Source organism: Perca flavescens, chromosome 8 (assembly GCF_004354835.1).
Source record: "Perca flavescens isolate YP-PL-M2 chromosome 8, PFLA_1.0, whole genome shotgun sequence".
Taxonomy (NCBI): domain Eukaryota; kingdom Metazoa; phylum Chordata; class Actinopteri; order Perciformes; family Percidae; genus Perca; species Perca flavescens.
Window position 1 is genome coordinate 3,421,498 of NC_041338.1, and position 25,805 is coordinate 3,447,302.

Genomic DNA, 25,805 nt, shown 5'->3' on the forward strand with positions numbered 1-25,805 from the left:
GGGGTGATTGTTTAACACAGACAGACAGACAGACGTTTAGCCCTTATCAGTATCTTGGTGTTTGTGTGTACCAGGTTGCTTCTTTACATTATTTCTGGTCCAACTTTCAGCTTCCACATATTCATTCCAACCTGTCCTTCCCTGAGTCCAGAGTAGACTAATGGGCTTGTGTGTATGTATTCAGGACAATGTGAAGGCCATAGCAGAGGAGGAAAAGAAGAAAGATGAAGAGCTGGACAGGCAGGTCCTGCTGGCTGAGCAGCGGCGAGAAGAGGAAAGGCTTCAGCAAGAAGAACAACAGAGAGAAAAGATGGAGAAGGTCAAAGCTGTAGAGGGTAAGATGGATGGAACACAATTGAAAATATGTACAATTTCTGTTTTTGCAAAAAGTACCTTTTTGTTTTCCGATCTAAATAGTATCCCTGAGGAACCAACTGCAGCAAGCCCACATACTTAAACATAATGCTAGTATATACAGAAGGGTTACAAAATAAAAATGATCCTGAGTGCTAAAAGTCAAATATCAAGGAGCATCGATAATTTCACATCCTTTCATCAGCAACCTGTCAGCAGCAGATAGGGCGCTTTCGCACTCTTCTTTAACTCCGGGATCAAGGGCAGAATGGATTGTGAAAGGCACCCCACACAGACTTTCACATCTCCATTGCTGTGGTTTGGCTCATAACGGCTCTAAATCTGCAGTAGCATAGCAGCGCTCAAAGCCTTGTGATTTATGTATAGTACACAGAGACTGGGAGAGGGAATGTTCAAGGCCTTTAATCACAGGATCACTTCTCTTTTCCCCCCCTCCTCTGATGTCATCTGTCAAGGGTTAATGAACTGCTGATTGTGCTTCAGCGGAGGAGCCTCATTAATGTATTATAGATGAACAGCAGGGCCTGGCCAGCTCTCTGTGTGCATTGCATATGTGGAATCCTCCCTCAAACCTCTTTAATTCGCACAGCAGGTGGGGCGGCAGGCCTCTCATGTTAAAAGATAAAGCAGTGACACATTTGCACTCTCTCTGCTCCGTTCTGCTCTTTTGATCAACTGGGTGGAAGAAAAGATGGCTGACGAATCGCTCTCTTATCTGAGCGGCAGCTGTCTGTGATGGCCAAGGCCTGGTTTTCAATGACTCTCCCATCCTCAGTGGACACCAAGTTCAATTTGAACTGTAATTCAAGAGCCTGGAAAAGCAGATTTGCCTTCTGAGACTGTTTTTCTTTTTATTGTTTGCGCCTCTAATTGCCCCATGTGTCCGTCCTTCTCTCTCAGAGCGGGCAAAAAGGCGGAAGATGCGAGAGGAAAAGGCCTGGTTACTGTCTCAAGGAAAAGACCTGCCACCTGAACTCCTAAATCTAGAGCCCTCTTCTCCTGTCCACAGAACACGCAGAAATAAAGCATTGTGAGAGGCTTTGTACTTTTATCTCCGGATAATTCCTACTTGTGAGAATGACTGAAGGTTAATTATTTATATCATGTTTTTGTGTTGACATTTCAGCTATGAAATTGATGATGACTACACTGCTCTATACAAAGGTATGCCTACTGAGCAGTTACTCGGGGCTGTTTCTTTATCTCAGTCTGCATTAATTAATTTGTTACAGTGTCAGATTTGATCTAATCTCTGTTCTATAGTGCTTGAGGTCTTGAAAGCCCATAAAGATGCTTGGCCTTTCTTGGAGCCTGTGGATGACTCCTATGCCCCCAATTACCACGAGATCATCCAGGTACTAAATATAAGTGTGTGTGTGTGTGTGTGTGTGTGTGTGTGTGTGTGTGTGTGTGTGTGTGTGTGTGTGTGTGTGTGTGTGTGTGTGTGTGTGTGTGTGTGTGTGTGTGTGTGTGTGTGTGTGTGTGTGTGTGTGTGTGTGTGTGTGTGTGTGTGTGTGTGTGTGTGTGTGTGTGTGTGTGTTCAACCACAAATATTGTATTACTCAAGGTTTTCATTGTTTTAATTTAATTTTTCTTCCAATCCCCTCAGACTCCCATGGACCTGTCCACCATTGAAAAGAAGCTCAATGACGGGGATTACGTTGCTAAGGAGGAGTTTGTGGATGACGTAAAGCTCATGTTTGAGAACTGCATTGAGTACAATGGAGAAGACAGTGGTAAATGAACACAGATGCACAAACACAAACCTCTCCACCCCAAAAGTCTCCATTAAGAATTTGGCCTGGGTGTAAAGACTGATGCGTCAAAATCCATTTCAGTTGCTGTGTGTTGTGAGAAAGGAGTGCATATATGAATTTTTGGGGTGACAGTCAGGGGGAGAGCGAGCAAAAGAAAGGGGGCCGGACCTAGTGCTGTGTTGGGGCCGGGGCCAGGGCAGCCCTGACAGTGATTAATGAGGAGTGATTGAGCTGTGCTCCAGTGCTCAGGGGGATCTGAGCCCTGCAGTGCCAGAGAAACATTCCAGCCCCTAAGCCCCCTGTCTGGAGCCATCCATCCAACTCTCCATACTCTCCCCAGGGACAGGGGGAGGAGAGTGGTAAGGGGGCTTGGGGTGGAGCAAGATGAGGAGGAGTTGGAGGAGCAGGGGTCAATATACGCCCTCTGACCTGGTCAGTCGGCCAGCGCTAGGCTGAGAACAGAGGAGCAAGTGTGTGTCCTTAGGTACATGGCATGCATATTGTTCTGTAGTGTTTGAGTGCAATGGAATGTGTGTGGGAGTGTGTGTGTGTGCTGTGTATGTGTAGGGATGCTATATATATATATATATATATATATATATATATATATATATATATATATATATATATATATATATATATATATATATATATATATATATATAAATATAAAATCATGAGTGGATGTGCTACATGGGTTTATGGGGGTGCAGAAGATGTGGTTGTGTGTAAGAACGTATGTGTTTTATTATATGAGCATAGCTGATGTTTACGTCTGCCTTTCCCCAGAATACACAATCATGGCGGAGTCTCTTGAACGGTGTTTTAGCCGAGCCTTATTAAAACACTTTCCATCAGAGGATGGTGACACAGACGAGGAATTCCACATCAATAGTGAAGACAAGGAGCGCAAGGACAAAAAGCGCAATCGTGGCAGCAGTAAACATTTGGGACCTGAAAGTCTGATCAAGGCTACGGAGCTAGTCCAACGTAAGCGAAACTCCCAAGGGGGAAAAGGAAGCACACTCTCGGAGGAAGAGGAGAGCAGACCAACACGACTGCCTCCTCTCCTTCACTGGGCCAATGGCCCCCCTCACCCCTACCGACTGCCTCCAAGCCAGCAGCACATTCATGAAAGAGACATCAGGCTCATGTACCACCCAGGGCAACAGGTATCCAGAGAATAACTTGGCTTGTTTTTTGAAGTTCCTACATTTCTTAAAATCCCATGTACTTAATTTGGCACCTATACTAAACAATATTTTAATTAGTTAAATGAACGCCTTAATCTATTGTTTTCTTCTCTCTTGATTTCTGAAATGTAATAGAAAAACTTCAATAGTGAATTATCTCTATTGTCTTACCAGCTCCGTCGTCCACCGGGCCCCCCTGGTCCTCAGGGCCCACACCTGTATGGCCAAAGAATGGCCATGGATCCCCGCTTTGCTTACCAAGCTCACATTCCCAGGCATGGAGACCCCAGTTTGAACCACTTGCCCCACAACTTTAATATGCAGGTATGCAGACCCAATTACACCTTTCTTCCAAAGGACCACCTTATTCTGTGTGTTCTACTTGATGCTGGTAAAACAGCGTGATGTACAGTTATACTAATCAAAGCCCCTAACTTAATTTTTTTTTCCTAGCATCGCATGGTTGAAGGACATCACATGGGTCCTAGGTATCAAATGGTCCCAGATCCTAACCAGCAGCAGCCTCCACACCAGCAGCAGCACCCCTACATGGGTCCAACTCATGGCCCATCTCTGGGCCCACGTCCTGTGGGCCTCCAGCCTGGCCCTCCTCCTGAAGCCAGCATGTATCCATCCCACCACCGCCCAGATGGCCACACCATGCACCCCATGGGTAACAGATTCCCAGGGCCAGAAGGACCACCTCAGCACAACTACCCAGGTGTGAGGACTTCCAGTATGGGCCTATCCAACATGTGGACTGGTATGAATCACCAGGAGAGACCCAATGGGATGCACATGCAAGATCCCAACATGGTGAACTCGCGCAACTTTAGTTATGGTGGAGTCCCACCTCCTGTGGGGCATAAACCTTGGCCGGAAGGTGCTGGATACCCCCATCCTCCTCCCAATGCCCAGTATCCAATGTCTGCATCGGTCAGCTCCCCGGGGCCCATGTCCACACGCCCCCCTGTTCCACACCCAGACTCTTCTGGCAGGACACGCTTGGCTTCCATGCTGGAAAGCCCAGAGATGCTGGCCCTGCAGCAGCTGTCAGCCTCTTCTAGACCCCCTGCTGGTGCCCCTCATCAGCACATGGGCAACTTTCAGCAGCCTGGGCCCCCATCAGGAATTGGCAGCATCCCAGCTCACCCCTTTCAGCAGCCTCCCCCTACCCCTGAGGTTCAGCTGCTGCGTCCTGCTAGAGACAATGGGCCAGACAGCCAGCCTCCCCAACAGACAGACATGCAGCCCAAAGGTAGACCTGACCTTCTCTCAGTATTTCACCAGCCGTGTATATTCTGCATGAAGGAACCCAAGCACAGTCTAACCTTTTTATACACAAGTCTTCTTTCTAGGCTGTAGTTAATCAGCACATCCCCCATCCTTGTCCTTCCTCTGTGTGCTTTTTGCAATTTGATTTTAATTATTTTTCACAGTAAGTGGCAAATTGAATATTCATTAGTTTAGTGAAATTTCTTCCTGGTTGCTTTGAGGGTACAAAGGAGATGGCATGTTGTCAGTTAAGCGTCACTGGCAAGCTTACAATGTGTTTGCACTTTCACTTTAATGGGATGGAACAGGACATGATTACATTTTTTACATTTGCTGGTTTGGATAGATAGTTTTAAAGTGACACAAACCTAGTCTATTTTATCTTTTAATATATTCTTTGACACAGTTCTCCACATAATGCAATGGTATTGACTTACAACCTTGTTCTTGTAAAACAGTTATTCCTTCAATTCTAACTTTCCTTTTTTATTATTTTGTATGTTAACAGACTCTGAGAACAAAATGGCTGCCAACAACATTTCCGATGAAGCTTCATCACACAAAAACACTGTTTCAGTTAACCAAGACCACCCGTCCATCCGTAGCCCCAGCGAACACCAGACTGGGCCAGCAGAGGTAATGCAGAGCCCCCCAGCCTCTAACTCGGGCAGATCACAGGAGATTCTGTCTGGACCAGGGCTCCCGCGGAGTTCAACAGAGAGCCACAAGCAGGAGGTAGATGGCCAGAGACAATCTGCCAGCCACTGTCCCAGTCAACACATTGGTGCTACTACTGTGTCATCCCATCTCAACATAAGTAACAGCTCCACTGATCCCACTCACCCCATCCACCCTCAGCTTACACAGAACAGTCCACAGCACAAAGCTCAGAGCCCCGCACTTCTTCACCAGAACATACCGCCGCTGCATGTTGCAACCTCTCAGAATAACTTGTCACACATGCAGAATGCACACGAGCAAAGTGAACATCAGCAGAACATCCAAAAACAGCAGCAACCTCAGAGTACCCCTCCCCAATGCCACCCTCAGAGCTCTCACCAGCAGATGACCCAGAGCACACAGCATCACAATTCTCTGCTACCCCATCATCAAGTCCCCCAAAACATCTCTCCGCAACATCCCACACAGAGCAGCCCTGTGCATGGGATGCCGCATAGTGCCACACAGGGAGCTCCGCCTGGACCCCCTCAGCCGGCTCCTCTCACCTCTTTGCCACCCAGTCATCCTACCCCGCTGTTACCTTCCCAGCCCAGCCCAGCAGACCATGGAGATCAAAGACCTAGCGAGCCTACAAGTAGACTGGACACAGACGCCATTGCCGTCCCTCCACAGCACATGATGAAATCTGGGCCCCCCAATGGTATTTACAAACAGCAGGCTTTTAGTCCCAATCCCCATCAAACGCAGCTGGTGGGTAGTAACCCAGGTATTCAGGCTCAGAGAGGGCCAGCACCTGCTCACAATCCAGCCATGTCTCCTCACTCCCACGGCCAGGCAAACGGAGCCATGGGTCCATATGGCATGGGGAACCATCCACACCCACACTACAGCCAGACAAACATGACCAGGCCCCTGCCTCCTTCTGCTCACCACCCTTATCACAACCAGGCCATCAACCCCCTGCACAATCCTGCTCAGCACCCCACCTACCACCAGCAGGGAGGGGCTGCCTACTCCTACCACACGCCAGGCCAGCAGCACCCTCAGGCCCACCCAAACATGTACCAACCTCATCAGTACCAGCAGCAACACTACTACCATCAACCCCATCCCCAAGCTCAGGCCCATAACCAGGCCAACAGTAGAGGGAGTTATTCTCCAGAGGAGTGGCATCGCCCTCATTATCAGCCTCACCAGGCGATGCCGCCCAACGCCTACCTACCTGTAGCTAGTGCCAGAGGCAACAGTCAGTTAAAGGAGAGCAGTTTGTCACCACTGGGCTCTGAGGGCTCCAGTGGTGCTAGTTTGGTGTCCCCTGGCCCTATGCCTGAAGTAGGGCCACACCCTGGAGGCCCAGAGGGGAGAAAGTGTGAAAGCAGGGAGCAGGCCAGTAGCAGCAGCAGCAGCGGCGGCAGCCCAGCAAAGCCGGCTCATACAGTGAGCTCAGAGCGACCTGAAAGCCCTAAAGAAATCCTGGACCTCGACAGCCATAATGCTGCTGCCCGCCGCCGTAGCACCCAGCCACCTCAACAGCACCCTCCTGCCTCTGCCGCACACATGCTGTCTGGCTTCATGTACGACCCTCGTGCCGTGCACCCTGGGATGCAGCGAGGCGGCGTTCCTCCACCGCACATGATGTTTCAGGTCCGTGGAGATGGCAGCAGAGCCCCTTACCCTGGCCAGCCGTACCCAGATCCACGCGGTTATGCCACCCACAGACCTCACCCACACCTGATGGAGGCTCTGCAGCGGCCCCAGCAGCTGCCTTACTCCCCGGGTCAGTCACGCATGGCCATGTTCAGACACCCCCGGCCTGCGGGCCACTTCCAGGCCATGATGATTCAGCAGAGAGGCCTGGCACCAGAACACTTCCTACGCCCAGGGTAAAATGGAGTCTTATGTTGTTATTCTCTCTCTATCTGTAGTCTTATGCCTGAGTCAGTATTTTTTTTATTATTTTTATACACTTTTGTTTCACAGTCAAAATACAATTAATAATGATTTGCAACTAGTATTTGTTTCTTTTGAATTTGAACTGACTCAGGACATCGTAGGGAAAGTTAGGCTTGTAGTAACCTCTAAACAAAATCCCAATTTTTAAGTACACAAAATGATTGGTTGAGACAAAAAAAACAATGTAGTGTTGGTTAGTTGATTGACAGGAGTTTAATCCGTTTTAAACAGCAATTTTGATACCCAATTAATTCATTTAAGTCATTTATCAAATGCTAAACATTCGCAGTGTACAACGACCTTTTATGAAAGTCAATTCTGTTTGGAGTAAACTGCTAGCCAAACAGTGGCAACTTGACCTTTTTTAAGTGTTAACAACCATGTTAACAACACTTTTTTTTCTTTTTTGTGGTCACAGGCAACAGACGATGGCTGCTCCAGACGCCCCTAGCAGTAAACAAGGAGTGTGACACCAGATATCAGAGTGAGTAAAAATAACCTTTGTCACTATGTTAAAACTGCTTCCAGCAGTTTTCCTATTATATCATCCTTCCTTAAATATGTCTTTACAGTACCTTAAGTATCCTAAAAAACATGAACATGCTGCTAAAAGGCTTGTATGCATTGTCATTCTTCTCCTTTCAGACATGTTATTATCAAATAGCACCTGGACAAAGCAGTGAGCGAAAAGGAAGACTACGTGCGCATGCTGACAGAGACTGTGGATGGGACACTTGATGCTCCACATACATCTCTTACTGATTTTCTTACACTGGACAAGAACTTTTGGCTCTGTTTTACCCACCACTGAACTTGAAGATCCAACCAGGCAGATGGTTTTACTGAGATGATGATGATGATAATAATAATAATAATAAATGTGAAATGTTAATGAGCCCTGGAGAACAATTCTCTTTTCTTCTGGAGCTCAGTAGAACTGGCAGGGATGCACCGACTTGCTCAGGGTCCCTTCACCACAATGTTTCTTCCAAACGTGAGCGTTTGAACTGGGGTCCTCCAGCAGAAGGGCAGCCTTTTTAACCACTAGGCCAACCTGCCCGACACAGAGGACCCTGCCTTCAAGAACACTGGACAGCCCTCTCCTCTTTGAACAATGGACATACAACTGGAATAAAGGACACAGAACACAGCCTGCCTATCTTGTCTAATGACAGCAATGCTTGATGGAGCTGTTAATCTACTGACAGAACTGAGAAGGACTGGGATGAAGACGAGAGGGACTGTTGTTTTTACTGCCATTTTCTGTTCCAACCTTATCTTTAAACTCAGGTGTAGAAAAGGGAGGTACTATGAGACTGTCACCCTAACCCAGTCAACTAACAGGCCCCTAGCAATTGCCTTGGTTTCCTTTGTGAATGTATGAGTGAATGTGTAGACAATAAGGTGCAGATTAGCTGCACGTGAAAGGACACAAACACTGGTCATTTGTCTGAAGCATAAACCGTCCTGAAAAAGGCCCAGTTACTGTCCATTTCCACCCCAACTCTAAACACGCAGTATATGCATCTTTCAAAGCTGCCTTCATTGTCACAAATGTCTTTGACTAGCAGAGAGGGACTGGCAAAGATGGCGCAATTTGTGTTCGACTGCACCGACCTCTCTGTTATGCACTATGGATTTTGTTAGTCGAGACATCCTGGAATTGAGCGGCCTTGGATAGTCTTTATTTTTAGTCAAACACGTATATGTATGAAAATATCCTTACCTCTTGTCCCAGATGGGAGAACTTCTAAAATGTCCTGCTAGCTTGTAAATGCACATACACAGAACAAACATACACATCAATTTCTTTAAATTGTGACTTTTGTTGCATTCCATCTACAGGTGCGAACTTTCTTTTCACGGCCCTGCCCTTTGCATGGTTGCTTCTTTGAGTGCTTCCTCTTCCCCAAGTCAATACTAAACGTATCCTCAGGGTGTACAGTTTCTATATACGGGTATTTTTCTGCATTATTTGAAGGAGGGGCAGCCTAAGGATAATGGGACTGCAACTGTGGCAAATAAATCCACCTCATGTGAAGAACCTAACTTTTAAGGGTCTGTATTCATTTTCCTTAACAATATTTAGCTTACCACGCCGCCAACCCATTATTTTAATCAAAGTTGATTTGAGTTACATTCCTGTTGATCGGATATCATACCATTAGTCATCACAATTAATTTGGGCTTTCTTCTGACATATTTTTAAGAGCAGCCAATGTATTTTATCATAACTGAGGTATGCTGTGGAGGTTTTGTCCGCCACCCTACACCTTATCATATCCACGTTGCACCTGTAAAGCCCATGTGCAGTTCGGTGATGGCAGCAAATGAATCTACCTCATCTAGCCAGTCAATAGTCTACTGAATCCCTAGACTTCTTCTCCTGCTCTGCCAGACTCCTGTGGTACTACATTTTGTGACAAGCTGAGGATTTTTTTTTTTTTTTTTTATTTTTTTTTAGCACCACTTTTTAAGTTTGTAGACTTGCATAGCTGACAATTAAATGTCCTTAACAATACATGACCATCTTGGCCACAGGTTGCCGTGTCAACTTATGATGCCGACTGACCGTCTCAACAAGATGCAGATGTGATTATTCAGCTGTCAGTTTGACGTTGACAGGTATTCTGTAAAAGAAACAATCCTTGAAAGTGTACAATATCTTTTTTTTTTTTTTTTTTTTTTTTTTTTTTTTTTTTAAATGGGACAGCACTTTCATTCCCAGTTTTTTTAAATTGAGTATGATGGACAATATTACATCACATGTCTAAAATGGGACTCTGTAAATTGGTCTCTAGTTGTACAGATTGCATGCCTTCCTGTCTAAAGGTTGTTGAAACTAGACAAAGTAGGCAGTATTACAGTCTAGGGTCTGTAATAGACTGCATAGAGTTTGGCGGCATTATGGGTTTACTATGTTCCTTAGTAATAGGTACATAAGGCATTGTAAGGAAATAATTGAAGAGGATGATGGGATAGGAAAGTGCTAGAAGCTGTGAGACAATTTCCTAAATGTGTCCCACAAGACTTGCTATTTTGTTAAAATAGAAAATGGTTTTAATATTTAGTGGGCCTAATAGGGCCACTTTGGAGGTAGTGTGCTGTCTAATGTATGAAGGACAGTGTTGATTTTAAAGGTCTGAGGTTGTGATACGGTCTTCTGCTGTACAGATGTTGTGTGTGCGTGTTTCTGGTGTGTAGAATTGGCACCAGATGATCCGAAGTATGCATTCATCTCTCACTTTTACTCTGCGGTCATCTCTCTGCACTAGTGAAAACCATTTAGACGTGATTAAATGTGAATCATATTTATTTTCTCTTTTAAGAATTTTTGTACATTTTTGAACTTGTTTTAATATAAATGTGGTCTGTTTCTTTTTGTTATGTTTTTGTTTTAAGCAGTTGTCTTTTACCTCAGTAGCATGGTGGCATTGAAAAATAAGACCTGTACTTTTAATTTTTTTTTTTCTTCAAGTGACGTTTACAAGTTCTTATCTGACTGACAGATTATTTTGGAAATGGAACAGAGTATTTTCTATACTGTACATTTCTTAGAAATAAATCCCTTTTTCTCGAACAAGAGTCAGTTTTATCACTAACAATTTATCATTAGGGAAAAAAATAAATAACTAGTCACATCACTTTAACAGCAGATCAGTGACATAAAACAAGGCTGTGCCATTCCATAGTAATAGGGCATGTATCTATAATCCGTTAAAGAAACTGAAAGGCCCAAAGTAATGAAATGCAAACAGACAAAACAAGAGGGCCAATGCAAGACAATGCATTAATCTAATGGAGCGCCTCACGCCATCACCTTCAATTAGCGGTGATCCTCTTGACGGAAACCCTCCACAGATTGTATGCTGCTTTGTTTTGACCCTTCTCATGTCTGCAGTAGTTGGTGGTGTGATGTCAGCATATGAAGAAGCAGCATGGCTCTCAGGCTTCCTTCAAGGTGCTCCTTGTGAGCAAATAAGCACATTATTTTCTTAGTGGTAGTTGAAACCCATTCAAATGAGGCCTGTAATTAAGATACTTTAATTGTGTGGTGTTCATATTTTTGTTACACAGTGAATGTTCCCGGGTCTGGTGGACCCACCACTATGGAGGAAATATTTATTCATAATTCAAATTGAAAGTCCAAAGGGAAAACAAAGCGAGATCAAATTAAAAATATTATTATTTTTTAAATTTTCCATTTGGCTTTGGCTTTTGAATTTAATATTTGGCTTTTGAATTTCAATTTATCATTGGCTTTTAATTTTCATTTAATATTTGGCTTTTGAATTTCAATTTAACATTGGATTTTAATTTTCATTTAATATTTGGCTTTTGAATTTCAATTTAACATTGGATTTTAATTTTCATTTAATATTTGGCTTTTGAATTTCAATTTAACATTGGATTTTAATTTTCATTTAATATTTGGCTTTTGAATTTCCATTTAACATTGCCTTTTCCTTTGGACTTGACACATGTCAATGTAAATGAGGAGGCGTGGCCCAAAGGCTGGTGGGAGGGTCTGAAACGAAAGGGGTGCAGAGGCACCTTATGAGCAGCAGGGGGAGCTTACTGCTGAGGAGCACACTATAAGCATCTGTCTGCAGCTTCACCACTAGGCTGGGTCTTGTTTCACATGATACAAAATGATGATGTAGGCTAAACACAAACCACATTTCATGCAACAACCGTGAAGTTTTCATGTAGTTACTATAATTGGGCCCGTGTTAGTGAGGACTAGATTAGGACTGGATTTAAAGCTGATTCTGGTTCCCATCTGTCTGTTTAAAACACGACTCAGACAACTTCTCTCTTTTGATGTTATATTTAATTAAGCAACAGTAGAAACATGGGTGTGGGTAGTTCTGCTTACGTGTGTTTGTGTGTGGTCAGATCTCGAGGACGCACACACACACACAATCTCAACCGGATAGTCATCGTCCGAACTGCGACCTCTCCTTTTTCTTTCTCTCACTTTTTTCTCTGGGTGGTGCGCGCGGTGTGAGGTGCGTGTCCGCGCTATTCTCCAACATGGAGCCTCCTCACAACTATCACTCCTGATTGACGGCCTTTTGTAGGCTAGACTTCCAGCTAACAGCGGTGTCTGTGAGCATCCCGGCCGCCACCAGCTGGCTGTCCCGTCAGACTGAAGCTTCTCACTGTAACATCCTGACTGTTTGTCCCTAAAGGGACACCGTAGCCCCAGGGCAATATCCCTGTACTATCCATACTGTCTATGGTACTATCGCGAGTGTCGGTGGGGGATCCAAGATGGAATATTCAGTTTTGTTGGGTTCCAGCTCATAAAGGTATTACAGGAAACGAAGAGGCTGATAAAATTGCAAAAAAGATGCTGGAAAACAAATTTATAGGAATGGGGAAGGGTGAAGCTAAATCTATAATTAAGTATGAAAGTATGCAAAGATGGCAAACTGAATGGGAGGCAGAGGTTAATGCCAAACACTATCATAAATCACAGAAGACTGTGATCGGGAAAAGGGTTACTTCGCTGAGTTAATACAGACGGGAAGAAGAGGTCTACACCAGATTTAGATTAGGTCACACAGGATTGAATGCTACCTTACAAATAATAGGTTCTGGCAATGGCTTATGCATAGAATGTCAAGACAGTACAATACTTTTTGTATGTAAGAAGAATAAAGATAGTAGAATACACTGGCAGGAAATGGACAGAACGAATGCAATACATGATATACTTGAAGAACAGGGTATGACAAGGGAAAGACTTGAAGCTTTATTTGTTTTTCTTCAGAGTACTGGTTTAGTGAAAAGAATATAGTTTTTTTTAAATGTTTTGTTTGTTTATTTCTTTTGAATTAATTCAAACCTAGACTCTATGACGTTTCTATGAAGTTCATGGTATACACTCCTGTACAGTTGGTGGCGGTATAATACAAAAGTAATAATCTGCCATAACAAGAAGAAGAAGAAGAAGATCCAAGATGGTGGAATAAACAACACGTAGTAATGTCCAGTATCCATCCCAGTTTATTAAATATACTAGTTTAGCCAGTGTGCAAACCAGCAAATATTACATGGTGTCAGAGTAGAGGCTCTCATACCTTACAACTCAAAACACAGGAAAATGTAACGAACAAGCTTATGCTGAAATTGAGATCGGAACTCAGAAAGTCAAATTCAAAATTGACACTGGCGCACAGGCCAATGCAATCCCTGTATACATATTTGAAGAACTGTTTAGTGACACTGCCACAAAACCAGCCACCAAAAGGATATATGGCTATGGTGGGGAGTTGCTGAAAGTGAAGGGCACCTGTCATCTAAAGTGTAGGTACAAGAACACCTCCATTGTACTTAAGTTCCACATAGTAGACACCAAAGCACCCCCTATCTTAGGGATGAGAGCTAGTCTTGACCTTAAGCTAATTAAACTGATAATGACTGTGGCTGACAAAGAAGAGAAGCCATGCACAGACACAGACAGCCTTCTTAAGGAATATGCAGACGTCTTCCAGGGCATAGGAGAGCTTCCAGGGGAGTGCAACCTCCATGTTGACCCGCACGTCACACCAGTAGTATACCCTCCCCAAAGAGTACCGATCGCTCTACGAGAGAGACTGAAGCGGGAGCTTGACAAGATGGAAGAGAGCAAAGTGATCTGCAAAGTGACAGAGCCTAGAGAATGGGTCAACGCCCTCGTAGTTGTAGAAAAACCTCAGACTGGCAAGCTGAGAATCTGCCTGGACCCCAGAGACCTTAACAAGGCGATACAAAGGCCCCACTATCCCTTACCGACACTAAAGGACGTCACCATAAAACTCGCGGGAGCAAAGTACTTTAGCGTCCTCGACGCCTGATCAGGTTATTGGGCCATAAAGCTGAGCACAAAGTCGTCCCTGCTAACAACATTCAACACCCCTTTCGGCAGGTACAGGTTCCTGAGGCTGCCGTTTGGAATCAATTCAGCTCAAGACAAATTCCAAAGGCGTGTCGACAAGACGTATGAAGGTCTCCCAGGTGTAGCCGCCATCGTCGACGACATCCTCGTTTTCGGGAAGACAAAGCTTGAACACGACAACAACCTCAGGGCCATGCTGAGCCGCACAAGAGAAAGAGGGGTAAGGCTAAATCCTGACAAATGCCAGATAGGTGTCTCAGAAGTCAGCTACTTCGGCCATACACTCTCGAGTGAAGGCATCAAGCCAGATCCGGCAAAAGTAAAGGCAATACGGGAAATGCAGCCACCCACAAGCAGAGGGGAGTTGGAAACCATCCTCGGGATGATTAACTATCTGGCCAGATTTGCGCCACGTCTCTCCGAGGTAAATGCACCCCTACGCCAACTACTGAAGCAGGACAGCGAGTTCCTATGGGACAAAAACCGTGACAAAGCATTCACACAGACGAAAGAATTGATAACACACCACCCTGTGCTTGCGTACTTCGACCCTCAGAAAGAACTGAGACTCCAAGTAGATGCTTCAAAATGTTGCCTCGGCGCTGTCATGCTCCAGGATGAAAAGCCCATTGCCTACGCTTCCAAGTCCCTCAGCAGCACCGAAGTGAACTACGCTCAGATAGAAAAAGAACTGTATGCAGTTTTATTCGGCTGCAAGCGCTTCCACGAGTACATGTACGGCCGGAGAGTGATTGTAAAGTCTGACCACAAACCTCTGGAAGCAATCCTTCGAAAACCGTTGGCTGTAGCACCACCGCGGCTACAGAGGATGATACTGGAGCTCCAGAAGTACAACATCCACATCATCCACTGCCCCGGAAACGACATCCCAGTGGCTGACACCTTGTCTCGGAAGTCCATCGAGCATCAAGACAGCAGCCTTATGGAAAGCATGGAAGCACAGGTACACACACTCATAAGCTCTGTTCCAGTGAGTGACAGCAAGCTACTGGAAATCAAAGATGCGACAGCAAAGGATGTACAGCTCACTGCACTTAGGGGAGCCACACAGAATGGATGGCCTGACGAACAGAGGAAATGTCCACCCAGCATCCAGGATTACTGGAATCACAGAGACGAGATATCCGAGATGGAAGGGATACTATTCAAAGGTGAGAAAATCATAGTCCCCCAGAGCCTCAGAGGAGACATGATCCAACGCATACACACAGGACACATGGGCGTGGAGAAAAGAAAGCATAGAGCGTGAGACTTCCTGTTCTAGCCCGGGATGGGCAAACAGATAGAAACAACAGTAGAGCAGTGCAGCATATGTCAGGAAAGACGCGACGCTAACCACAAAGAACCCCTGCAGTTGCACGACATACCTGAGAGACCATGGCAAGTGGTAGGAACAGACCTCTTCACGTGGAACACTCAAAACTTCGTCATCGTAGATTACTACAGCAGATTTTTTGAAATGGAGCAGCTTACAAGCTGTACCTCACTTGCAGTAATCACCAAACTCAAATCTGCGTTTGCTCGTCATGGCATCGCAGAGACAGTAATCAGCGACAGTAATCAGCGACAATGGACCATGCTACTGTAACAGCTCTGACGAGTTCCGCCGCTTTGCAGATGCGTGGGACTTCACCCACACCACCACAAGCCCGCGTTACCCACAGAGCAACGGCCTCGCCGAAAAGACTGTCCAGACAGCAAAGCGCATCCTGGACAAGGCGAAAGCTGGAAACACAGACCCCTACCTTGCCCTGCTGGAGTACAGGAACACTCCAGTGGACAGTCTCGAGTCACCTGCCCAGCTTCTGATGAGCCGACGATTACACTCCATACTCCCAGTGACCAGCAGACATCTGCAGCCACAGGTAGTACCCCAGCAAGCTGTCCAAGATAGGCGAAAAGCATGCCAACACCGCCAACAAACATATTTCAACAGAGGCACCAAGCCACTGTCTCACCTACCTGTTGGCACACCTATCCATTTCCGTCAGGAGGATGGATCCTGGAGACCTGCAACGGTGACGCAACACGCACACACACACAGGAGTTACCACATCCAGACAGTAGATGGACAGACTCTCCGACTGGCACCTCCGCAGGAACAGAGATGCTCCAGGCACCAGAGAGACACAACAAGCAGACACACAACATGCAGACACACAGACCAACAACACACAGCCCCCACACCCTGAACCTGCGGACCACCCGCGACCAGCAAATCCACAGCAGCCCAGCTACACAACAAGATTTGGCCGCATCTCCAGGAGAAGAAAAAAAATTGTAATTCAACTATTGTTTTGTTCCTAATCACTTGCTTCTTGCCTTGAAAAATGACAAAGAAGGAAAGTAAGAAAATAGAAGTGAAAGAGAAAATAAGTACTTACCTGTTATTTACCTGTTTTGAAACAAAGTAAGTTGGTTTGCTTACCTGTTACCTACATGTCACTCGACTGCAAGAAATGAGAACCTTGCTCTCTATCTTGAGCACTATTGAATCGTTTTGCACTCATGTCCCAGGCCATTTAACTGCTGCCCTTATCTGTTTACATTTATTAACTACACTAATAACCAAAGAATGTATTTTGCAGATTCCTTATATGTGCCTTGATCTCGCTTTGTTTTCCCTTTGGACTTTCAATTTCTCTTTGGACTTTCAATTTGAATTATGAATAAATATTTCCTCCATACCAGAGTGCATCGGGGATTGGACATTCATTCCATATGTCTTCCACACTTCACCAATCAAATTATTATCAGGGTTAAATTTCAGCCAATCGTAGCGGAACGGGGGGCGGGACTTAGATGCACCCTAAGATAAAGGTTTGCATGACAGGCGACACACAGGCAACAAAACACAGACCGCTCCGCTACACCGCTAGTGCTAGTGTTTATTTGCTAGCTTGTTTATTTTTTGTGACCGTAAGCTATTTGACAAAAGCACAAGTATTTTCAGCTGACACCGTGGAGCAAGTTTTGCCGTGGTCCTGGTTCTAAGAGACTCAACAGGACTGTTGACATAGGATACGTCGTCTGCTGTCGAGGCACCAGCTACCGTTAAGCTGCACTAAATTCCGTCAGGATAACGTTACACGACAAATATCATAGTACGTTAAGGTAACGTTAACCGGTTGTTGTCGGTTGTCTGCTTGTTAAATTAACAGTAAAACTTGCATGAGTTACCCTAGCCTATTGTAAGTAATTGTTTCCCTTTAATTGTGTAGCTAACTTACACGACATGTAACGTTACTGAACGTTATTATTGCTTCTCTCTCCACTCGGTAACGTAAGCGGGACGTGTACACATGGTGGATATGACTGCCGAGGAACAAACATTTGGTCTTTATTTTTTCTTCTCTATTCCAGCTGACGTTTTTTTTTTTGTTGTTATTATAATTTTATAGCTCGGTTGATGTAGAACAGCAGTTGTAGAAACAACGCTTTCCTGACCTGTGTCGTCAGGTTGACGACCCCTGTTTATGTTTTCTCTCAAAGCTCCACACGCTGTCCGGACAATGGCAGTGTCGCTACAGCGCCCCCACGCGGCTGTGACCTGTCTGCTTTTGTTGTGTGTGACCGGTGGCCTGTCCATGCCAGACCCCAGGCACAGAGAGGCCCTTATACAGCTGGAGGCCTCCATGCAGACAGGAGGCCAGGTCGTGTTGACTGATGCTGAGCAGCGGCTGGACACGCTTCTGTTTCATATGAAGCAGGAGGAGATGGTGAGAGCAGACTTCCCTCCCGCCATGCACTTCTTCAAGGCCAGGGACCTCATCAGGACCAGTCCAATCTTCAGCCTGCTCCAGAAGATGCCTAAAGGTACGCTCAGTCTCACACCTCCAAGCAAGGGTGTCAAAACAGGGGGCCGTAAACATGTTTTTCGATTTTAATATCATTTCCTGCATTTCTACTACATACAGTACATTTAGAGGTACTATAGTCTCGCTTTGCCAGACCTTCCTTCACAGCGCTGCGGAGGAGGGTTTGGCCAGTCCACACAGTATTCTGGGACGGGGAAAAAAAGCATGCTCTGGTTTATTGGCACCAGACAGAGCCACGGTGCCGCTACAAAATAGCATCGGGAAGGAACTTGTTTTGGTGGAACGTGTGTATGTTTAAAAGTTGTTTTAGTCATGCAACAGAAAACTCAGATTGGACAGATAGTCTAGCTAGCTGTCTGGATTTACCTTGCAGGGATCTGAGGAGCAGTTAACCATAGTCCTCAGAAATACACCGGAGTTTACAATTCCAACACAAAGGCAGAGGAAGGAAACGACATGAGTGTCCCCCCGCCGGAATATCCGGCAGCAATGTAGCAATCCCAGAAGTGGAACGTCATGGATATAGACTAAAATGGACTATAGTGATACAAAATCCAGGAAATAATTAAGTTGATCATAATGATACATTTTGCCAGAAAGAATAGTACTAAACTATTTATAAGAAAAATATGTCTTACTTTCTTTATTGTTTAGAATAATAAATGAATTTGAAAGAGACCTGTCCCCCCTTGTCCCCAGTGGAAATTACGCCTAAGTCTCCAAGTGTGTTAATAGTATGGCTGCAAAATATCTATCTATCTATCTATCTATCTATCTCTAGTCATTGTAATTTCAACTGGCGCAATAAACACATCGCTAAATAATAATAAATAAAAACAAATTTGATTGGTCATGAGTGGAAGACATAGGGTATGAATGTTCAATCCCCGAAACACTTTGGGGTTAATGGCTTGATTTAGTTTTTTTTGGCAGACGCTTTGGCAGTAGCAAAAATAGATCCTTTTTGTCACTCAGACTTTTTTGTTAGTTGGAAGAAAACATCAGCAGAAAACTGCACTTTAAAATGTAACTGTCATTCTTTTTTTCTTTTTAATAGTGCCTTTTATATTTAATTCAATCTTCAATTTGTTCAATAAAAGAGTGTTGGAAATGACTTCCTTTCATTTGTTTTAAATTCAACAAGCAATTTGTTGTATTTTAGCAGAACGCTGAAAGCAGCAGAAATGCACAATTGAGTGCACTTTAATATCTGTTAATTTTTCACAAGTATTAACATTATCGGGATATTCAACAACGTTATAGCATATTATCCTCAGACCGTGCAGACCTAGTTTATAGCATGTTTATACACCTCTTGCACTTTGGCCACTGCTTGTGAGCTGTGGGTTATGATGGGTAGCTCTTTGAATTGCCTCTGAAAACTTTAAGCCTTTATCATTTGCCACTTTTAAACTGTAATGGATATATAAAAGGACACAGATGAGCTTGATGACCCGGTTGTGATAATCTATGAAAACATTTGGCGAAAATAATCTGTTTTCAAAATCAAATTGCAGCAGATTTGGTGGACTTTCTCATCAATCAAAATCCTTTCTTTTTATGAAAAGATCTTCTTTCGAATGAAATGGCCAGTACATTCTCTCTTGTTTAGAGCTGAAACAATTAGTCGATTAATCGATAAGATGACAGACAGAAAAATAATGGACAACTATTTTCATAATTGACTACTGCCTAGTTATAGCTTTTTTTTCAGTTGTGAATATTATCTGAGGTTCTTCGGATTCTTTATAATGCTGTAATTCACTGTTCCAGGGGGAGCTCTCCATGTCCATGACTTTGCCATGGTAGACGTGGAGTGGCTAGTGAAGAACGTGACCTATCGGCCCCACTGCTACATGTGCTTCACTGACAGCCGGTCCATCAGATTCATCTTCTCGACCCGATGGCCCAAAGCTGTGCCACGCTGCTCTCCCTGGGCCCTGCTGGAAAACCTCCGAGCCAAGGTGATTAACACCACGGATCTCGACAACAGGTGAGTTTTTTTTCTTGATGAGCTTGGAGAGGACAAATATTTAATTCAAAGAATACCACAAGCTACACAACACTGAATATTTTTGGGCTCTTGATTCTTCTCTAAGTCTACATATTGATATTTCTTTTGTGAGTCGTGTCCATGTCCAACAGAACAAATGTATTGTAGTATGAAGTGCACCAGTGCACACTTTTCCACTATGTGCCCATGACCTCAAATGTATCTCTAATTTATCACTGTGTCAACAGTGATAAAAAACGCATATAGTTAAGAGATATCAGATCTTGTTTACTCCATTTTGGAGAAGTCATTTATGGCTACCGTCCAAAGCCTGCATATCATTCATCCCCTTTTTTGTTGTATCTGTATCTTGTTACCAGATTTGAGTAGCTTTAAATCAGTGTGTCATTACACTCTGCTACTACTGTCCGTTACCTGAAACCAATGCCACCTTGAAAAGAGGAAGTATCTAACAGCAAGTAAGCCATTAAACACATTGATCCAAACCGACTGTAGTGTTATATTAGTCTCTGTTTGGAACTTCTTTCTTAGTCAGGATTAGGGCTGCACGATATGAGAAAATATCTAATTGCGATTATTTTGACTGATATTGCAATATGGTTCACTATATTGGAGGGAATGATCATTTTTGTATCCTTATTCTCATTTTTCATTGAAAATTGAAAGAAATTAAAATGATTAGGGATTAGGATCTGTACCAATCAAGAGATTTTTTTTCTTTAGTCTGTAGGAAAGGATTTGTAGGCCGAGACGTCTCTGCAGTACCACAATACTTCATTCAGAATGGTTTGACACATATTTGGCCTTTCACAAATATTGCGCCCCCTCTGCAATTTGGATATTGCACTAGTCCATATTGCGATTTCAATAAAATTGTTTTAATTGTGCAGCCCAAGTCAAGATGGCAGTCTAATTGGGAGCAGTTTGCATTTAAAGGTCCAAGGAACAAGATGCTAGGATGCAGGATACAGGATACAAAAAGGGCAGTTAATTCTTTTATTGGTTTTACATTTGTTTTTGTTTTTTTTGGTTAAACCCAAGAGTGCAGCATAGGTAATCACTGCAGATGCACTGGTTTTCCAGAAAGTATAAGTTCCTCTACATAGAAATGTTAAGAAATAAATGTTGTCGACAGTGGTAAAAGGACCCAAAATGACACAGATCATCTGATCATAGCCATGTCTTCATATTTACAGCATCATGGCCAACATGACACTCTTCACTGATCAGGATCCAGAAACGGTGTACCCCAGTCAGGATGTGATATGGGATACGTTTGAACAGGCCTTCCAGGCAGTGTGGGGCCTGGTCACATACGCTCCAGTGTTCAGAGACTATTACTACCAAGGTCTCACCCAGTTCTACATGGACAACGTCATGTATCTGGAACTGCGAGCTTTACTCCCACAGGTACACTATTTGCACGCCTAGTGTGTCCAGTGCATTCCTTTGTCTCATAATTTATTATTAAGTGTTTAGTTTTTTTGTTGCTCAGATATACGAGTTGGACGGCAGCACTCATGACACAGCCTGGACTCTGAAGACCTACCAGGAGGTCACCAGACAGTTCACATCAGACCACCCAGACTTCTTTGGAGCAAGAATCATCTTCACAATCAATAGGTGACTACCCTTAGGCTACATTAACATTGCTACGTTTTTTTTAAGCGGAGGTTTGAGCCAAAAGCGACCTTTGTGCACACAAGTGTTTTTAGCTCCATTAGAAGAACTGATCTCCGTTTTAAACTAACACGCCCAAACCGCATATCTCAGGAACATTCTCCTATACTGGGCATGCGCGTGCCGGGGTTAAGAGGAGGCACATATACTCCACCTGTTGCTGGTAGTTGCCATGGTAATGTTAGTAGCTTAGACTCAGAGAATGAGACGACTCAGCGAAACGTTGGCGTTGTCAAAGGTCTCTGTTCATGGCCATTCCAAACCAAAATGGGGGTCAGAAGCGTTTCCGAATTTCTCCGGTTTAGGAACTCTGAAACGCCTGAGAGGTGTAAACGTAGCAAAAATGGATTTGTTTTAAAACTAAAAGGTAGCAATGTAAATGTAGCCTTAGAAAGGATTTCACTTAGTAGTCTGAATGGCATTCTGCTTATTGGCTCACTAGCAGACACAAGAGGATGTAGATATAATCCTCGATCTCACACGCTGCCCTGTATGCTTCAGGGGAGTAAATGCATCCGTGATGGCCAGAGTTGTGGACGAGGCTATGAAGCTACAGAGAGACTTCCCAGATGTCATGGCTGGTTTTGACATGGTGAGAAGTAACCGTCATTGCTCAAGTTTGTGGATGGTTAAAATTAAGTCTAGTACAACTGTGAAATCAGTGAAAGCAAACATGACTTAAACACGTCTAATGTAATGGCAAGACTCTTATTTGTTGAAACAAATGTTTACGTGTACAGGTGGGCCGCGAGGACAGAGGCAGACCCCTGTGGTACTTCAGAGATGCCTTGTCGCTGCCAGTAGAGAGAGGGGTGACGCTTCCTTTCTTTTTCCACGCTGGAGAGACTGGTGAGCTTATAAGCATTCAGTCTGTACAGCTACAGCATACCACATCATCTACTGCAGGCTCTGAGGTAAATCAGTACATGAGGTTTAGGGAGAATCAACTTACCCAGAAAGATTTGTGTGAAATAGTAGCTGTCTGGATGCTGTCGTGACATAAAATATGTGTACATTTTAAGAAAAAAACGGGCTACTATTGTAATGTTGTTTATTTAGGTAAAAGGATACGAAGGAAAACTTTGTAATACGTACATGTAGTGTTTGAATGTTTTATTCATCAGACACTCAAAGAGAGGTAGAAGTACATGTATTTCCTCCCTGTTGACAGTGTGAAAGCCCTGAAACAACAATGAAGTACCACAAAAAACTTATAAGCATTATATCTGTCAGAGATTTGTAAAATAAAAAAGAACAAATTAAATCTTTACTAAGAGTTGAGTGGAATGTATTTTTCTTTTTGGAGGGGGGAGGGTGCTTTTTTGCTCTACTGTGTTAATGACTAAGCCTTGATACATGGGGCGCACCCTCAACCAGGTGAGCTACCAGGGCGCCCCATAACATGCATTTTGATTTCTCTCTGCTTACACGTAGATCTTGAGGGCACAGAGGTGGACCAGAACTTGTTGGACGCTCTTTTGTTCAACACTTCCCGTATTGGCCACGGATTTGCTTTGCCGCGCCACCCCGTGGCCAAAAATCTATCCAGAAAGAGAGGGGTGGCTCTGGAAGTGTGCCCTATCTCCAACCAGGTACACTATCATCTTGTAACCCATACTGTACAATAAAGATACTTAGTTTTTCTTGTCACTAGAGTGTACTATTTTTAAAGTCCTATGAAATAAGAAGGCTATAATTTAATTAATCTTAAACACAAATATCTCCTTTCCTAACTTCATTCAGGTGCTGAAGCTAGTAGATGATATGCGAAACCATCCGGCAGCTGCACTGATGGCAGAGAACCACCCAGTGGTCATCAGTTCGGATGACCCGGCTATGTTCGGGGCCTCTGGACTCTCTTATGACTTCTATGAAGCGTTTGTGGGCTTTGGTGGGATTAGATCCCATCTAGGCTCCCTTAAAGAGCTGGCCTTAAACTCTATTAGGTGAGGTTGAGCTGAGATGACGAGAGATGTGATTTACAAATTTCAATCGTGCGTGAGTGCTCACATGCCTCAGCAGCCCGTTCACTGACCTCTATCTCACTGTCTGTCTTGCAGGTATAGTTCTTTGACTCCAAAGCAAAAGGAGAAAGCCCTGGCTCTGTGGCAGAGAAGATGGGATAAGTTTGTCTCCGAAAATGCTTCTTAAGAAAGAAGCTGATACAACAAAGCTAGTTTGGGGTCCGATATTGTCCTTTTTCACAAACGACAATTTGGCATGTTAAACATGATGAATAAGGAAACGAATGACATCATTCTTAATGTTAAAAGTAACACCTGTCAATCTCTGTACAAACAATAGCATTTGTCCTTGAAATAAAAATGTGTGTGTATACATACAGTACAGTCCAAAAGTTTGGACACACCTTCTATTCAATGCATTTCCTTTATTTTCATGACTATTTACATTGTAAAGTCTCACTGAAGGCATCAAAACTATGAATGAACACATATGGAATTATGTACTTAACAAAAAAGTGTGAAATAACTGAAAACGTGTCTTATATTTTAGATTCTTCAAAGTAGCCACCCTTTGCTTTTTTTGATAACTCTGCAAACCCTTGGTGTTCTCTCAATGAGCTTCATGAGGTAGTCACCTGAAATGGTTTTACCTTCACAGGTGTGCTTTGTCAGGGTTAATTAGTGGAATTATTTACCTTATTAATAAAAGAAGCAAAGGGTGGCTACTTTGAAGAATCTAAAATATAAGACATGTTTTCAGTTATTTCACACTTTTTTTGTTAAGTACATAATTCCATATGTGTTCATTCATAGTTTTGATGCCTTCAGTGAGAATCGACAATGTAAATGGTCATGAAAATAAAAAGGAAGCCCATTGAATGAGAAGGTGTGTCCAAACGTTTGGCCTGTACTGTATGTACTATGACAAGTTGTATCTGCTGTGAAAAAAGCCTATTGTTACACCGTTACCAAAGTGGAGTTGCCAGTATAAAGTAAATAAACTGGCCAGTGTGAAACACACAACACATAAGCTACACATATGAAATAGCTTCAATCAAAGGCATCTGTTATGTCTAGTTTTATTAAGGATTTTTAATGTATTTGCACTTTAAGATTCAGGTTTGCCTGTGTTTTTTGGGGACATTGTTAATTTGTTGAGGTGCTAAATGTTTGACTTCTCTTCGTAGTGTGTTTGTGCTTTGTAAGAGTGTAATGCATAGCTCGTTAAAAAGGGTGTTAAATCCTGTGGGCTTAGAAACACTGTTTTTTTTTTTAACAGTTTTACAGGTTTTTACTTGAATGTCATTTTCATTTTTTAGCTGTCAAAGATGTATAAAGCTGACCTTTTGCTCATGTAGGCACATTTTATGTTATCGGTTTAAAAAAAGAAAATTGACTTTATTAACAGCCAGGATTGTGTTTTTTTTTTTTTACTTTGTTAGCATACCCATGTGTCTCCCGTATTTGTCCGGTCTTAGGCCTGCTGCACACTAACCTGACTCCGCCAGATGGATTGCTTCGCATTTGCTCGGCATATCCATCTGGGAACTTTCCGTTGGAGAACTTTTGGGAAGGGGCGGAATACTGGTTATTTGATTGGATGAACCATCTGTCTATCACCTATGTTGGTGACAGACAGGCCAAATCAACCAATCAGATCCACGAAGCGTATGAAAATACAACCACAAGCCCGCCCCTGCTGCTGCAGGCAAAGCATAGCTCGTAAGCTCAGCATGCAAACATGTCGGTAAAGGATATTTGCCGTTTGTGTAACGAGAATTTAGGAATAAAAGGCACCATTTCAGGTTCACGGACCATATTCCAAAAGAAGGATCCAAGAGAAAAAAAGCATTAGCGAGCGGTTAACAGAATTAGGGCTACCGCTGGCTGATAATACTGGTTAGCTGATTGGATAAACCATCGGTCTATCACCACCTAACCCACCTCAAAACCAACGCTGATTGGCCCGGTCGTTTGGCTTACGGCTCCAAATTTTTTCTGCCTCAAGATGCCAGACTGATCTGCGAGGGGAAAACTGGAGCTCGCCAGATCAGGACGGTCTCACGAGGCTAGTTGCACACTGGCTGTGGGGCGTGTCCGTTTTTATTTCGGGTTCCATGTTAACAGGTTAGAGCTTACAAACTGCCTGCGTGACACACACGTCAAGCCGTGCCAAAAACGTGTGCAT

General features: G+C 43.8%; 2 protein-coding genes across 6 annotated transcripts in view; both read left to right on the forward strand.

The window, feature by feature from the left end:
• cecr2 (CECR2 histone acetyl-lysine reader) overlaps nucleotides 1-10,804 on the forward strand; it is a 47,520-nt gene extending 36,716 nt beyond the window's left edge. The window contains exons 9-19 of the mRNA XM_028584329.1: nucleotides 185-335; nucleotides 1,276-1,405; nucleotides 1,502-1,539; nucleotides 1,639-1,730; nucleotides 1,985-2,111; nucleotides 2,922-3,304; nucleotides 3,500-3,649; nucleotides 3,779-4,583; nucleotides 5,109-7,164; nucleotides 7,653-7,718; nucleotides 7,880-10,804. Coding sequence (XP_028440130.1) covers nucleotides 185-335; nucleotides 1,276-1,405; nucleotides 1,502-1,539; nucleotides 1,639-1,730; nucleotides 1,985-2,111; nucleotides 2,922-3,304; nucleotides 3,500-3,649; nucleotides 3,779-4,583; nucleotides 5,109-7,164; nucleotides 7,653-7,704 — 3,984 coding nt within the window. The 3' untranslated portion in view covers nucleotides 7,705-7,718; nucleotides 7,880-10,804. The remainder of the gene's footprint in view (nucleotides 1-184; nucleotides 336-1,275; nucleotides 1,406-1,501; nucleotides 1,540-1,638; nucleotides 1,731-1,984; nucleotides 2,112-2,921; nucleotides 3,305-3,499; nucleotides 3,650-3,778; nucleotides 4,584-5,108; nucleotides 7,165-7,652; nucleotides 7,719-7,879) is intronic.
• Nucleotides 10,805-16,937: 6,133 nt separating this feature from the next.
• ada2a (adenosine deaminase 2a) lies at nucleotides 16,938-24,025 on the forward strand. Of its 5 annotated transcripts, none has more exons than XM_028585195.1 (10): nucleotides 16,938-17,332; nucleotides 17,634-17,957; nucleotides 19,733-19,952; nucleotides 21,170-21,383; nucleotides 21,469-21,596; nucleotides 22,155-22,245; nucleotides 22,394-22,502; nucleotides 23,088-23,245; nucleotides 23,397-23,599; nucleotides 23,714-24,025. In XM_028585195.1, the coding sequence occupies exons 2-10, from the start codon at nucleotides 17,654-17,656 to the stop codon at nucleotides 23,802-23,804; spliced, it is 1,518 nt and encodes a 505-aa protein (XP_028440996.1). In that variant the 5' UTR covers nucleotides 16,938-17,332; nucleotides 17,634-17,653; the 3' UTR covers nucleotides 23,805-24,025. The 5 variants fall into 5 exon arrangements, with proteins under 5 accessions (XP_028440996.1, XP_028440998.1, XP_028440995.1 ...); XM_028585194.1 differs by having other exon boundaries at nucleotides 16,939-17,255; XM_028585196.1 differs by having other exon boundaries at nucleotides 16,939-17,245.
• The last annotated feature ends 1,780 nt before the right edge of the window (nucleotides 24,026-25,805 follow it).

Bases quoted from the DNA above. Each gene is read 5' to 3' on its own strand.
- ada2a (XM_028585193.1), top strand. From the start codon at position 17,618: ATGTTTTCTCTCAAAGCTCCACACGCTGTCCGGACAATGGCAGTGTCG. The intron at 17,958-19,732 runs GTACGCTCAGTC...TCACTGTTCCAG, and splicing joins GCTCCAGAAGATGCCTAAAG to GGGGAGCTCTCCATGTCCAT. The intron at 22,503-23,087 runs GTGAGCTTATAA...GCTTACACGTAG, and splicing joins TTTCCACGCTGGAGAGACTG to ATCTTGAGGGCACAGAGGTG.